A 15,745-nucleotide genomic window follows, 5' to 3' on the forward strand; every position below is an offset into this window, starting at 1 on the left:
TAATTCAGTCTCACTGATAGTCCAAGGTATTAAGGAACTCTTGACTAATGGGAAGATCTTTAGATATAATTAAGGGCTGATTTCATGCCATATTTTAGGCTAAATTATAGGGTGTAATTGTAGAGATTTTATTCCTTGTAATTTCATTATTAGCTTTGATTCTTTATGTATAAATTAGAATGCACATAGCTTGTAAATATCAATTGTTACAGCAATAAACTCTCCCAAATTCTTCACAATAGTATCAGAGCTTTTCCCACATTATTAGGTATAAGAATTCTTGGTACTATTCAAAGAGTTAGAGATATAGGTCAAGCTTCTAAGCGACTCTACACAGAGAGTTGACCGACACTGCCATACCAGGAGAATAACCATTGGATTTCCAGCCTTTTCCCGGCGACATGCGTGAGCTCACAAGCCACCACAAATTCAACGTCCTTTCCACCCGTCGGCGTGTCACTCTCCTGTGCCCTTTCCGACGACGCTCCTTTCGGCGACCTTCCCTTCACGTTGCACCTCTAACAAGCCCAATCTCATGCCTTTTCGCTTCAGTTACTGACAGTAGTTCTTTTTTCTTTCTTGACAAAAGAAAGGTAGTCTTTTCCTTGAAATGGCAGATAAGAAAGTGACTAATGTGGAAAATGTAAGGGCCTCTGATAATGCTTTCGTTTTATCTATTGATATAGATTATTGATTCTGACACAAATAGACACATGAGGACTTCTCTAAAGACTTCTTTAATTATCTTCCATGTCTACAAAAGGATATTGTCAAAATAGCCTATAGTTTTTTCACTCTTATCTCCGAAAACGATTTTGTCTAAATATTAAACTATCATTTGTCCTTCATGTTCCTCGTTCTCGTTTTTTAGTTGATCTTTTATCTATTAGTGCTCTTATCAAAGAGCTTAACTGTAAAATTGAATTTTCCCTTAATTATTGTGTTATTTAGGATTTTCAAAATAGAAAAAGGATTGATGACGATAGACTACGTGATGGCTTATATATGTAGGAAAGGAATCTGGGTTATGGTATGTCTCATGCTTTTTTTGAAGAAAATAAAGATGTCAACCAAGAAATTATTCAGGATTTTTTAAAATAGAAAGAGGATTGGTAATGGTAGACTATATGATAGGCTTATATATATATAGGAAAGGAATCTGGTTATGATACGTCTCAGGCTTTTTTTTGAAGAAAATAAAAATGTCAACCAAGAAATCATACAATAGCATAAATAGTTAGGACATCCATCCTTTTATATCTTAGAAAAACTTTATTCTGACTTATTTTCAGTATGACTCCTTTTATGACTATTTTGATGTTTGGGAACCTATAAAAACTGCTTTCCTATCTAATAGTAGTTGGTTTGATACTTTTATTGACCGTTGGACTTGACTAACTTAGGTTTATTCATAGTTGTGAAAGGTTCAAGGCGCACCAACGCGCAAAAGGGGTTTGGAGACTAGGCGCAAGGCGCAGGAGCAACTTGAGAAACAAAAAGGAAAAAAATAAATAAAAATCCAAAAATTCATCAACATTCAAGTAACATAAAGCAAAATGTAATAAAGTTAAGTACCAAATATCAAATGCTAACACTCACAATTCTATAATCACAATTCACATTTACAATTCTATAATCACAATTCACATTTACAATTCTATAACCGCAATCATAATTCACATTCATAAACGCAATTTCACTATTCACAGAATAAATTACTTGTCTCTCTCTAAATTAAAATCACAGTGGCACAATTCACAATAAATCATGTACCTAAAGCACAATTCTCACCTAATTAATTAGACACAAATGCACAAGTAACATAAAGCTGAAAAAAAAAAAAGATCAGAAATAGCACAAAACAAATGCAGCAACAAATCTGGTTGGCAGCAACATTAGAAAGAAAAAAAATTGAGCAGCATGTCGACAGTATTACAACCATAAGGAGAATAAATGAGAACAAGGAGAGGAAAATGAGATGAGAAGGAAGAAATAAAGAAGTAAAAGAGAAAGGAGGATGATAAACAAACAAAAAAAATAAAGAAATAGTTACCTGAGATAGGATTAAACATGTATGTAAAATGTTAATGATTATTCATTATTCCTCTTCTTCCTCTTCTTTTTTCTTCCTTTTCTTCTTTTTTCTTCCCTTTTTTTTCTCTTTTTTCCCCTCACTGCGGCTACTGTCTTCAAAATGAAAGATCTAAGGGCAAAAAATTTGGAACCCTTTAGAAAGGGCACCTGGTATGGTGCAGGCGTGCCGCTCCAGCGACCGCCCACCTGGGGTGGTGCAAGGCTCTAGCCCTAGCGCCTGGTGTGCCTTGCACCTCATGCGCGCCTTTCACAACAATGGGTTTATTTGATAAAAACAAAAAGTAATATATTCTCTTGCTTTCAATTTTTTTACAAAATTTGTACTCAGTTTGATGCTCAGATAAAAGTTTTGAGAACAGATAATGGCATAGAGTACATAGATAATCAGTTTTCTGCTTATGTGGAGTCTAATGTGATACTATATCAAACTAGTTGCCCTTACATTAGTGCCAAATTGGTGTTGCTGAAAGGAAAAGGGTAAATTATTGTAGGATCCCTAGGTTTTAGGAAAATTAACTAATTAGTCCTTATAATTCTTAAAGATAATTAAAATGTCCCTCATTATCTTAAAATATAACAATTTGGTCCTTCTGTTAGAAATTCCGTCAGTCAAAAAAGAGTAATTTTTAATTTCAAAAATAACCTCTTTCATTCTATCCCTCCTTCGTTCTGTTTCCCCATTTTCAAGAACATCAAAATAACTCTTAAAATTGAAAAACCTCCCAAACAATTTTCCATCAAATATACAATCTCATTTGCAGTTCCGATTTACAAAATACTACCCATCAAAACAATCTAAAAGTAAAGAGCATAATTCCTCATATTTGCTTCCGGGTTTCTGAGTTGCAACATTATTTTTGAGTTGCCCTGTTGTTGCTCATTGTGACACTTCCAAGAGTTGCGATGATAATAAGGATTGAGGTGTGAGATCGATGAGTGGCTGTGGCTGATGATAGAACTGAGAGTCAATAGAAGGATGTTTGCAAACGAAACCTGTTAATAAATTCTAACAGAAAGACAAAATTGTTATATTTTAAGTTAATGAGGGACATTTTAATTACCTCTAAGAATTATAAGGACTAACCACTTAATTTTTCTAAAATCCAAGGACCCTATAGTAATTTACCCAAAGGCACTTGTTGGAAGTAACCAGATCTCTTCTATTCACCATGAATCTTCCAAAAACTTATTAAGGAGATACAGTCTTAGATGCAGCTTATCTCATTAATAGAATGTCTCTCAAAACTCTTACCTTTAAAAGTCCTTTAGAAGTGCTTCAAGAGAAAAATGGTAATACTATTTTATCAAAGGTGTTTGGATGTTCGTGTTTTGTTTATGTTAGGACAGTTGAAAAACTATATTCAAGGACTCTTAAATGTGTGTTCATTGGATATTCTCCAACACAGAAGGGTTACAAGTATTATCTGAACCATACTTTAGCACCAAGCCATCACCTCTTTTGGAGGAGAGCTGAAGAGATCAATGAAAAAGAATAGATGATTTTTAGTGTGGTAACTCTAAAGCATTACTGAGGAGACTATTGTTGATCAAGGAGAGATAATTGAGCATTTAGATAAACCGAATTTAAGGATACACGAGAAAAGACAAAACAGATATAAAAAAAGTCATTGTGCAGCCTATTCAGCGCCAAGAATCTTCCTCTTTTCCATCTAATGAATTATCTCTAACCCTTGAACCCCATTGATGATCTAAATAAATAAGAAAATGAGTTAGGTCATGCACTAAACACTCTATTTCTTGAAAAGACCATAATGTTAGGCTTCAAATTAGCAGAGTCTCCCATGGAGAGCAATCACAAGCTGCATACAGAAATTGGTGAATCTGTGTATATTGGTAGATACCAAAGATTGGTGGGGAGATTAATTTATCTCTCACACACTCGCCCAAATATTGCATATGCAATCAGCTTATGCATGATTCTCGCGACTCACATATGCAAGTTGTTTTCCGCATTTTGCAATACCTTAAGTCTGCACCTGGAAAAAGTCTCATTTTCTCCAAACATGGTCATCTTCATGTAGAAGCCTTTACAAATAGAGATTGGGTTGGATCACCAAATGATGGAAGATCAATCTCTGGTTAATGTACACTGATAGGAGGAAACCTTGTCACTTGGAGAAGTAAGAAGCAAAGCATTGTTGCTCGGTCAAGTGCTTAAGCCGAGTATAGAGCAATGGCTCAAGGAGTATGCAAACTTTTATGATTGCAAAGATTATTGGAGGAATTAAAATTGTTAGAAAAGGGCAAAGTACTCTTATACTGCGAAAACAAAGCTACCATCAGCATAGCTTAAAACCCGGTTCAACATGATAGAATGAAGCACGTAAAGATTGATCGCCATTTCATTAAAGAAAAAAAAATAGATGGTCTCTTGAACTTAGCCCATGTGACTTCTGACAAGGAGTCCAGCTAATGTGTTCACTAAAGGGCTTAACAATAGAACCTATCACAACTTAGTTTGCAAGTTGGACATGTGTATATATACATGCACTAACTTGAGGGGGGAGTGTTGACTAATGGGAAGATCTTCAGGATATAATTAAGGGCTAATTTCATGCCATATTTTAGGCTAAATTATAGAGTATAATTGTAAAGATTTTATTCCTTGTAATTTCCTTATTAGCTTTGATTCTTTATGTATAAATTAGAATGCACATAGCTTGTAAACATCAATTGGTACAGCAATAAACTCTCTCAAATTCTTCAGGAACAAATCCTTAAAGAAAAAAGAGAACTCATTCTCATAGTATTCTTAAATAAATATCATAATCCAAGGCCAATAAAAGAATGGAAAAATAGCCCTATTTATACAGCTTACAGACCTAATCAATAGGAATAGAAAACCTAACTAATTTGGTTTAGCAATTGGATATAGCTGAAAGTTATTGCTCGCTGATAATTGGTAGCTCATAGTTAATAATTGGTAGTTGATACTTAATTGTAACCGCTAGCTAATAACTGATTCTGACTAATATATTTTAGAAGTTTAGTAAATTATGCCTGCTTGCTACTATTAGTATGTAAAATGTCTAATAGGGGCATATACCAATTTATTATATTAATAAGATACTTATAAATTAATTAATTTATTATATAATATGTATAATAATTTTAAAAAGTTAAATATAACTTTTTCATACATATACATAATTTTTATAATATAATAATGAATACTATAAGTTAAAAAAGAGAATATTACAACTATTTTAATTACTATTTTATAGTATTTTTAATTTATTTATTTATTATGTCTTGTAACTTTAAACAATTTATTGATGAAAATTTTAATTTACAGAAATTATTATTAATAAATTTTTAAAGGTAATATGGTCAAAATAAAAATAAAGTTAAAATAGCTATCAGCCAATGAGAAACATCTCTAATTGTAGGCTTCCCATCAGCTATCAAATGGGTTTGTTAAAGTTTATCAAAAACATCTTGATTTAGTTGTTTGGGTGCCTATTAGTTATAGGCTACATCCAACAGCTAAACAAAATACCTTTAAATCACTTCAGGTTCCGTGGTTCAATTTGTGCCAAAGTGATATCCAGTGATATCATGTCATTAGCAAACAACAGCAATTTTTAAACACCGTTAGAAAAGTTTGACGTGACAATCAAAATATAATTATTAATTAAAAAGAAAAGGTACAAAAAAATACTATGTGGTTTTATTAGTTTTTCATTTCAAAGTACGTGGTTCAATTTGTGTCAAAATAGTGAAGACGTTTGGAAATTGTCACTATTTACCAGCGGCGCAATACCACAAAATATTACTTTGACATAAATTGAACTATAGACCCTAAAATGAAAAACCGATAAAACCATAAAGTATTTTTTTTGTAGTTTTCCTATTTATAGCAGATAATAAAGTGGATAGAATGACAAACTGACATAACTAAAGACTAAACAAGAAGCTGGAAGGTATAAGAACAAAGCCACTATAATCCTCTTGTTTTGTAATTGAAGGTAGGTCTGGAGGGAGAAAGGGGTGACGGCTCATAGCTAGAATATGCGTGAACGATAAGAGAAATTCAAGTATTGAGCTTCGCTGCCAAGTTTTAAATGTACCTGTTCATGAAATATCTTTGCCTCATCCGAGCTCCTCAACTTTGATTCTACAGCCATTTGTATCTTGTCAACAATTATTTCCTGATTCAGAAGGCTCACCTGCATATTAATATATGAATCGCTTGCTATAAGAACAAAGAAAATTTTTCTGAAAAGAATTGAAGAGAACAGTAAAATGCTAAAATAAAATGTACACACAATTTATACACAAGTTTTGTTCATGCGCATATTCAGCTTAGAACATTTCATTTTCCATTTTTCCCAATCAAATAGTATGAGTTGTACAATTGGTTATACAATCTTATTTTGCAAAACAATAATCACTATACATTCATTCCACGTGTTTGTCTTGTCCTTCTGTAAAATGATTCCACCAACTCAGATTGCTGGAAGATAAGGACTAGTTATTAGTTTGAAAGACATACCTCTCTCTTTGTTGGATGCACATTCACATCAATGTGCTCAGGCGGCAACACGATTGACATGTATACAAAAGGTTTTGATGCTTTGGGTAAGGTGGCAGCATAAACAATTTCAAGGGCTCTCTTCAAAGCAGAGCATTCCACTAGTCTATCTGAAGTAAAGAAATGAACAAAATAAGGGGAAATTAAAATAAAATAAAAGTTAAAAAAAACATCTACCTCCACATATATGAGAGTGTTATTATGTGGACTAAATACCCAACTAGTCAATTTCCACGGACAAGTACACAATAGACATATCCACCAGTCTAACTGAAGTGAAGAAATGAACAGAAAAAATTCGAACAAAAAAGTTATAAACATGTCTATCCATGTACGCATGAGTGTCTTAATTACCGGTCTATCCTTCATCAAAAAAAATGTTGCAAAAAGTATTAATTAAAAAGCACCTCAGGTGGTAGCACTCATGTTATAAGAGGGACACAATAATAAATTCTACATTGAAAAATATCATCTGCAAGATTACAAAGTATTAGGACCAATATCAAAAAAAAAAAAAAATCAAACATATCTCTTCTTGATGCCACTATAATTTCAGAAGCCCCCAAATGCCACTTATCAACAATTTCACCTCTCTGCTAACATAATTTAGATCTTAAGGACAAAACTCAAATTCATAGACATTCTGTCTCAATTAAACTATTCAAAACTTTCTGTTTAACCATTCTGTCAAAGGAACCCTTGCGTCATAAAAAAAATTCCAAGAAATACAGTAAATTGAAGTAAAAATCTCCTAAACCAAGTGTAAAATTTTGAAGAAAATACATACCGTTGATAAAAAGCACCATTGTAGTTTTCTTTGCAATGTAATTAGAATTTGATATGAAGCCATTCATATCGAAAACTGAACTAGAGGGATCACTGTCTGAAGCTTCTATCTTAATTAGATTGCGAGAAACTGAGACCCCATAAACAGATCTGATAGAATCCAGCCTTGAAGATGTTGCTACCGAGTGTACATCTGCTCTGGCAGCTCCATGCTGACTCCAGTAGCATTATAAATCGTTTAAGCAAATAGAGCAATAAAGACTCCAACCATGCAACTATAGAGCTTCATATAAAAAATATCTTTGATAACCAAGAGACCCACCTTTCTGCAAGAAAAGCTCACATTTATGTGATGAATGGAAAACCGGCACAACAAGTCTATAATTTTTGAATAATCATCAGAAGAATTCTGGAGTGTCTTCCTCCGAGCAATCATGTTATAGAACAAGTTCTCTATCTGACAAGACAAGCGCCCCAAGGAAATGAAAATCCACAGCAAAAACCTCATTTTATAGATAAATTCTCTTCTATTCTCAAATTTGTTAAGATTTACTTTGATTTCTGAATAGCAATAAATCCTAGTAAAAAAGTCAGATTCACACCATTATCTGGGTCCCTTTCACAGCAGCACAAGCTTTCGGCTGTTCCACCATGACACCATCTCTATAAGATACCCTTTAAACAGACTCCAAAATAAAAATTAGAGTTGAAATATAACAGAGGCATTTGATCAAACAAGTAGAATACACGCACCTGTAGCCATGCAACTGACCTTCAGTGATGGTGGTGACAGTAACATGAGCCACATAGGTCATACTAGCCAACGCCTCTCCCCTGAAGCCCATCGACTTTATCGACTGCAAATCCTCATAAGTGGACAGCTTCGACGTGGTGTGCCTCTCGCATAGTATAGGCAAATCCTCATACTACGAAGCATAAAAACAAAAACAAAATTTGGAAACACAAACTGAGAGAGGATGACAAAAAAATACAATATCTAATTTGAGGGTCGCGACTTACTCGAATACCGTGACCATCATCGGAGACTTGGATAAGCTTGAGGCCACCGTCCTTGACGACAACGTTAATAGAAGTAGAGTGAGCATCTAGACTATTCTCCACCAACTCTTTCACTGCCGATACGGGCCGTTGAATCACCTCGCCAGCAGCGATTCGATTCACCACTGACTCGTCTAGACGATGAATCTTTGGGGGATCTTTGGGAACCGGAACAGGCGATAACGATTGTTCTATTTCCATTGTGCGAGTTTGAACCTCTCCCACGTAGAATGTGTGGGCAAGTATTGGGAAGCAGCGATATACAGAGAGCGGGAGAAAATAAAAATTATATGCATCGTGGGCCCACGGCGCGGCTATACAAAGCCCGCCCGACCAAACTCACCGTCAAATATCAATTATCCAGACCAATAAATGACGACAAATTTTAAAAAATACATTAAAATACTCATGAGGCCGAAAGTTCTACTGAAGCCACATTTAAAGTTCCTTTCAAGCTTATCTTTCCCCTTTTTTTTCTACTAGATTCTCCATTTCCCTCACCCGTCATTCATCATTATTTTTAGTCATTACTTTCGCATGGAATCATCATTCTCTGCTAATCATGTTGTGTGTTTAATCAAGCAAATACAAAATGTGCACTGACCCTAAAAATCTTCTGCATCATTCTTCTATTTGTTGAGAGTACTTGGTTTATATCCAAATCTTTCACTCCATAGCTCTCTACACTCAGTTGTCATCGTTTGTATATATGTTCACCCAAAGTAAATATGTTTAACACTATTTATATATAAGAGCAAACAAATTTTTAATAAACAAAATAAAAATTTATTATTTAATCTCTATAATATTAAAAAAAATTATTAATTAATTTATTAATTTTAAAAAATATATTAAAATATTTTTAACGTTTTAAAAAATTATTAATTAATTTTTTTTATTTATTTTAACTCTTAAATATTATAAAAAAATTTTAAAAATTTTAAAAATTGAAAAGATAAACTAATAAATTTTTTAAAATTATAAAAACTAAATAAACCATTAATGATAAAATTAATAAAAGAATTAACTAGTAATCACAGTATATTTTTATTGAAAAAATATTCAATTCATTAAATTTATATATTTAAATTGTTAATATATAATATATGTAAAAAGTATAAATGTGAGTACAAAAATATAAAAATTATATTTAATTAATTATTTATATATAATCCATTCATAAAATTATTTCACATATAAAATTTGAGGTGCGATTATTCTAGTACGGAGCGGAACAACGGGAGAAAGCGGTGGAAAAGGGACCTATTCTTGCAAACCTATTCCAGAAAAGAACAAAGCCTAATTAAAAAACAATTCTTTGCATTCTGTAACCAAGTAGAAAAAACCTTACCATTTTTCACATATTTAAAATATTTTCATGACAAGAAATTAAATATATTAAAAAAGAAAATACATAAATGGCACAAAGTAAATAATGAAGGAGGAATTAGTGATATAGCTCATGAGTATGAAAGACCACCACTTGATAGAGTATTTTTCAAAAAGAACCAAATATCTCATGGAATGCAACCAATTGTAAATACTAACAATATCGAGGACAATAACATAAGAGAAATTAATTTACAAAACAACTGGACCAATGTATCATTACATATTATAGGACAACAATTAGATAGAATAGAAGAAAAACATATTATAGGACAACAATTAGATAGAATAGAAGAAAAGATAGATAGAAATCATGAAGAAATTACAAATATAGAACATATAGAAACACCACAAGCACCATCACCAACAACACCTAAACCAAATACAATATATTTATCCCAACGGTATAGTAATCCAAAACCATATAATATAGACCCAGCTAAAAAACAAATTAATAAACCTTTCACAAAAATGATACCTCCATCACAAAACCCCATTGAGATAGTAACACTAAATCCAAAAACAGAATTAAATGATATGTCAAAATTATTGCAGAAAATTATAAAAGAACAAAATATTTCTAAAGGAGGAATTAAACAAAGTACGTCTCCAAAAACCAATATAACAGGGGGCATTAAAATAAATGAACCCATACAAACTCCAAAAAATATACCAAGCGAAAGTACCAATAAAGATAAAAATAAAATCACTATTTTAACCGAATACAATGAAACCTCTTCATCAGAAGATGACACTATAGATAATCCCTTGGAAGTATCAGACTCTGACCAAGAAGACAATATTCATGTAAATACTATAGGAAGAAATTATGATAGAAGACCAGATGATTTAAAAATATTAGACAGAAAACAGAAACAATATAATGCAAAAAATATTTACGAATGGAATATAGATGATATGTCTGAAGTTGAAATTATACAAATAACCAAGGAAATGGTAATTGTAGGAAATATATATAAACAAAGAGTTGGAGTTACTGAACAAGAAGCAGCTGAAAATATAATATTAGGTTTTACAGGAGAATTAAGAACTTGGTGGGACAAATTATTAAGTAATGAAATAAAAACTAATATATTAACAGCAAGAAGAATAGATAGTACCACAGGTGAACCAGTTATTGACCCAACAACAGGACAAGCACAATCCTTCACATTAGCTTATTTAGTCTATAATCTTATCTCACATTTTATAGGTGACTTAGATTTATATACAGAACGCAATAGTGAAATATTACAAAATCTTAAGTGTAGAAAGTTAGAAAATTTTAGATGGTATAAAGACAATTTCCTAAAACGAGTTTATGCATTAGCAGACCCAAATGCCTATCATTGGAAAGAGAAATTTTTAACAGGATTACCAAGATTATTTTCTACAAAAGTAAAAGAAACAATTGAACAAAAATTTGGACATATATCATATGATGATTTAACATATGGAGATTTAATTACATGTGTTAATTTAACAGGAATAAGATTATGCAGAGATATGAAACTACAACAAAAATTAAAAATGGAAAATAGACAATCTAGAAAAGAATTAGGAAACTGGTGCGAACAATTTGGTTTTGGAACAATAAAGAAACAAAAATATAAAAGAAATAAACCTTTTAAAGACAAAATCTATAGACAATATAAGTATCCTAGAAAGAAGTTTTATAAGAAACAAAATGACAAACAACCTACTAGAAAATCATTTAGCAAGAGACCATTTAAAAAACATACTTACAAGAAAATAATTTTAGAAGACCCAATAATAAAAATAACATAACATGTTATTTATGTAACCAAAAGGGACATTATGCCAAAGAATGTCCTGCGAGAAAGAAAATATATGAACTAGGTTTAGAATTAAAATTTGACAATATAGATCAATTATTAGATAAGATTGACCAAATTAAATTATCTTCTTCAGAACTAGAGGATGAATACAGTAGTGACAATTCATCAGAAACAATAGATAGCACAGATAGTAATCATAATTGTCAAGGAGAAATTTGTCATTGTAACAACAAAATGAATGTCTTAACCGAATATCAACAAGTATTGGAACAAACAGAGCAAGTACAAGATTCCAATATAAAACGAAAAATGTTTAAAAAATTAACAAAATTAATTAATGAAGAAATAAAACAAGAAACTGCACCACCAACCAAATTTGAAGGTATTGAACAAATGTTTAAAAATAAAAAATCAGTAACAACAATCTCTTCCATGGATTTACAATCTGAAATAAGACAATTAAAACTAGAAGTAAGACAATTAAAACTAAGGTGTGATTATTTAGAACAGAATCAACATATGCAACAAAATCAAGGTATAGGACAGAGTTCAGGACAAGATAAGACAAAAAGAGAAGAAATAATAGAAACAGACACTGAAGAAGAACAACCATTAAAGTTTAATGATATGACTAGAATTAAGTATCAAAAATGGTATGTAACAATTAATTTGACAATTAAAGATTTTACATTAACAACTATTGCCATGTTAGATTCAGGAGCCGACATGAATTGCATTGATCAAGGGATAATACCAAGTAAATATTTTCATAAAACGAAACAGACATTATCTGCAGCAAATTCAACCAAAGTAAAAATAGATTACAAAATCCCAAGTGCACATATATGTAACAATGGAATTTGTTTTAAAACTACTTTTATGTTAATAAAAAACCTTAATACACAAATTATATTAGGAAACCCATTTTTACAAATGCTATATCCATTCAAGGTCACGCAATCAGGATTAGAAACAAATGTGTTAGGACAAGATATTATTTTTCAATTTATAACACCAATTAATTATCATGATGTTAATATATTTCAACAAACAAATGTAAGTAAAATTAATAATTTGGAAAACCAAATAAAATTTTTAAAGAAAGATTTGCATTCTATTAGAATAGAAGAACAATTAGAAAATCCAAACATTAAACAACAAATTAAAACAATTCAAGAACAATTTGAAAAAGACCTATGTTCAGATTTACCAACAGCATTTTGGGATAGAAAACAACATATAGTAACTCTACCATATGAACTAGGATTTAATGAACAAAATATCCCAACAAAAGCTAGACCTATACAGATGAACCAAGAAATGGTAGAATTTTGTAAAAAAGAAATTCAAGATTTATTAACTAAAAAATTAATCAGACCAAGTAAATCACCATGGTCATGCGCAGCTTTTTATGTAATGAAAAATGCAGAAATTGAAAGAGGCGCACCCCGATTAGTCATAAATTATAAACCTTTAAATACCGCTTTACAATGGATAAGATATCCTATACCAAATAAACAAGATTTATTAAATAGACTTTACAAAGCACAAATATTCTCAAAATTTGACATGAAATCAGGATTTTGGCAAATTCAAATAGCTGAACAAGATAAATACAAAACTGCTTTCACCGTACCTTTCGGACAATATGAATGGAATATTATGCCTTTTGGACTAAAAAATGCACCAAGTGAATTTCAAAAAATAATGAATGATATTTTTAATCCATATAATTTTATAATCACTTATATTGATGATGTTTTGATCTTTAGTGAAACTATAAACCAACACATTAAACATTTAAATGTTTTTTATAAAGCTGTAAGAAGAAATGGCTTAGTCTTATCAAAACCAAAAATGAAGTTATTTCAAACAAAGATTAGATTTTTAGGTCATGAGATTTATCACAATACAATCGTACCAATCCAAAGGAGTATAGAATTTGCTAATAAGTTTCCTGATGAAATCAAAGATAAAAATCAACTACAGAGATTTTTAGGTTCGTTAAATTATGTTGCTGATTTTCTACCAAATTTACGACTATTATGTAAACCATTGTACAATAGATTAAAAAAGAATCCTAAACCATGGACAGATAAACATACTAGAATAATACAAGAAATAAAGAGACATGTGAAAACTTTACCTTGTTTAAATATTTGTAATCCAAACATTCCTAAAATTGTAGAAACAGATGCTTCAGACCAAGGTTTTGGTGGCATATTAAAACAACATATGAATAATAAAAACCAAATTATTAGATATTACTCTGGTATATGGAATCCTACACAAGAAAAATATTCTACCATTAAAAAAGAAATTTTAGCAATAGTCTTATGTGTAACAAAATTTCAAAGTGATTTATTAAATCAAAAATTTACTATTCATGTTGACTGTAAAGCTGCAAAAGATGTTTTAACAAAAGATGTAAAAAATTTGGCAGCAAAACATATTTTTGCAAGATGGCAGGCATTTTTATCAATATTTGATTTTGAAATAATACATATTAAAGGTACGGATAATTCTATTGCCGATTTTCTAACCCGTGAATTTTTACAGGGCAAATGACGACCAACAAAGGAAAAGAACCATAAAAGATTTCATTGCGACAAAAGACCAATGAGACACAAAAACTAAGTGTAAATTTATTTTCAGGACAAAGTCCTCGACCAAATGTGTTTTCATCCATATCAAGACATAAGCCATATATGCAGAGGCCAATTTATACAAATACTTCAAGTATAATAAATAGGCCTCTCAGCCCAATGTCCAGCGCCCTTATCACAAGACCAAGTTCTCCTCAATCCAGATCTCCAAGCCCACAATTTACCTTACTAAACAAATTCTCTCCTTTACAACCTCAAAAATTAATAACCCCTTCGACCTTTAAACAAGCAGTCACTGGGCAAAGCTCAAGTCCAAGCCCAACCTCTTCACCAATACACATAACCCAGCCAGAATATAGTTACAAAACTATTGAAGATATTATTTTGACCATTGAACCTGAATATTGGTCACAAAATCCGAACCTTAATGTTTACCAACTTTGTGAGTCCATTTTTCCAAAAACCCATTTTTATATCCCTGACAATTTTGCCAAAAATCAATCCTTTTATGAAACCATACTTGTTAAAACAAATTCTATTATTATGTATAATAACTTTGATCCTCATCTTCAACACAAAATCAGGTATTGTAAAGTAAGGATCATCAAAGTGTTTACTATTTCTGATTGGGGACAAGAACCCCATAAAAGTAAAGATATTACTTTGACCAATGGACAAATGACCAAATTTAATTATTATGACTATCAGAATGCTTGGGAACGCACGTTCCTAAAACAAAATGACCAACTATCAATTTCATTTTTCTTTTATATTTCGGATGATTTCTCTTATCCTATACCATATTGGTTCCACCAATGGTGGCAGAAGTTTGGTATTGATTCTACCATTATACCAGACCAAATTACATCAGCCCAAGACCAATTTTTCGAAAATACTCAACTACCAGAGGACATCCTTCTCTCTCCTAAATGGCTGATCTATTCTCACCTTTTTCACATCCCATGGATTTATATGTCAGAATACCAAATTAAGGACTATACCCTAAATAATTTCCAAATACCCAATTTAGTTCGCAAACACAAAATTAAATGGTGGCTTAAAACTGATCTAGACAATTGTGGCCCCAAAGCTGTTGATCATTTCCTTATTTCACAACCCCAATATTGCAAAACAGTAAGTGATAGGCGGTTGTCGAAGCCGTCAAAAATAAACCTATTAAACAATCAACAATAAACTTGTAGATAGTGGCAATAGGGTCGAACCACAGGGAATTGACACTAAAGATCTTCCTAATAATAACCAAGATAAGTAAATAACAAATAATTAAGAGAGGGGGGTTTTGAGTTGATGGATTAACACTAAATAACAAAAGAAAGCAATAATTTAAAGATGAGTAAATCAATAAGAGGAAAGCTTCTAGTTGAAGTATGGATCTTATTTCAGATTGTTTAGAATTGATCATTGATTCTTTAATACTCCTATTTATCTCAATAAAT

At 31.4% G+C, this 15,745-nt stretch overlaps 1 protein-coding gene across 2 annotated transcripts in view; it reads right to left on the bottom strand.

Moving 5' to 3' along the window:
* Nucleotides 1-9,124, bottom strand: part of LOC110608999 (DNA mismatch repair protein MLH1) — a 29,432-nt gene extending 20,308 nt beyond the window's left edge. The window contains exons 1-7 of one of the 2 annotated variants that reach the window (XR_002486952.2): nucleotides 8,456-9,124; nucleotides 8,189-8,361; nucleotides 8,038-8,110; nucleotides 7,758-7,892; nucleotides 7,437-7,647; nucleotides 6,611-6,759; nucleotides 6,186-6,284 (exon numbers count right to left, since the gene is read on the bottom strand). Coding sequence is in view for 1 of the 2 variants with exons in the window: in XM_021748296.2 (XP_021603988.1) it covers nucleotides 6,186-6,284; nucleotides 6,611-6,759; nucleotides 7,437-7,647; nucleotides 7,758-7,892; nucleotides 8,038-8,110; nucleotides 8,189-8,361; nucleotides 8,456-8,695 (1,080 nt within the window). In the remaining variant the exon portion in view is untranslated. The remainder of the gene's footprint in view (nucleotides 1-6,185; nucleotides 6,285-6,610; nucleotides 6,760-7,436; nucleotides 7,648-7,757; nucleotides 7,893-8,037; nucleotides 8,111-8,188; nucleotides 8,362-8,455) is intronic. The other variant, XM_021748296.2, reaches the window with a different exon arrangement.
* Nucleotides 9,125-15,745: the final 6,621 nt, after the last annotated feature.

This window comes from Manihot esculenta, chromosome 2, assembly GCF_001659605.2.
Source record: "Manihot esculenta cultivar AM560-2 chromosome 2, M.esculenta_v8, whole genome shotgun sequence".
Taxonomy (NCBI): Eukaryota; Viridiplantae; Streptophyta; class Magnoliopsida; order Malpighiales; family Euphorbiaceae; genus Manihot; species Manihot esculenta.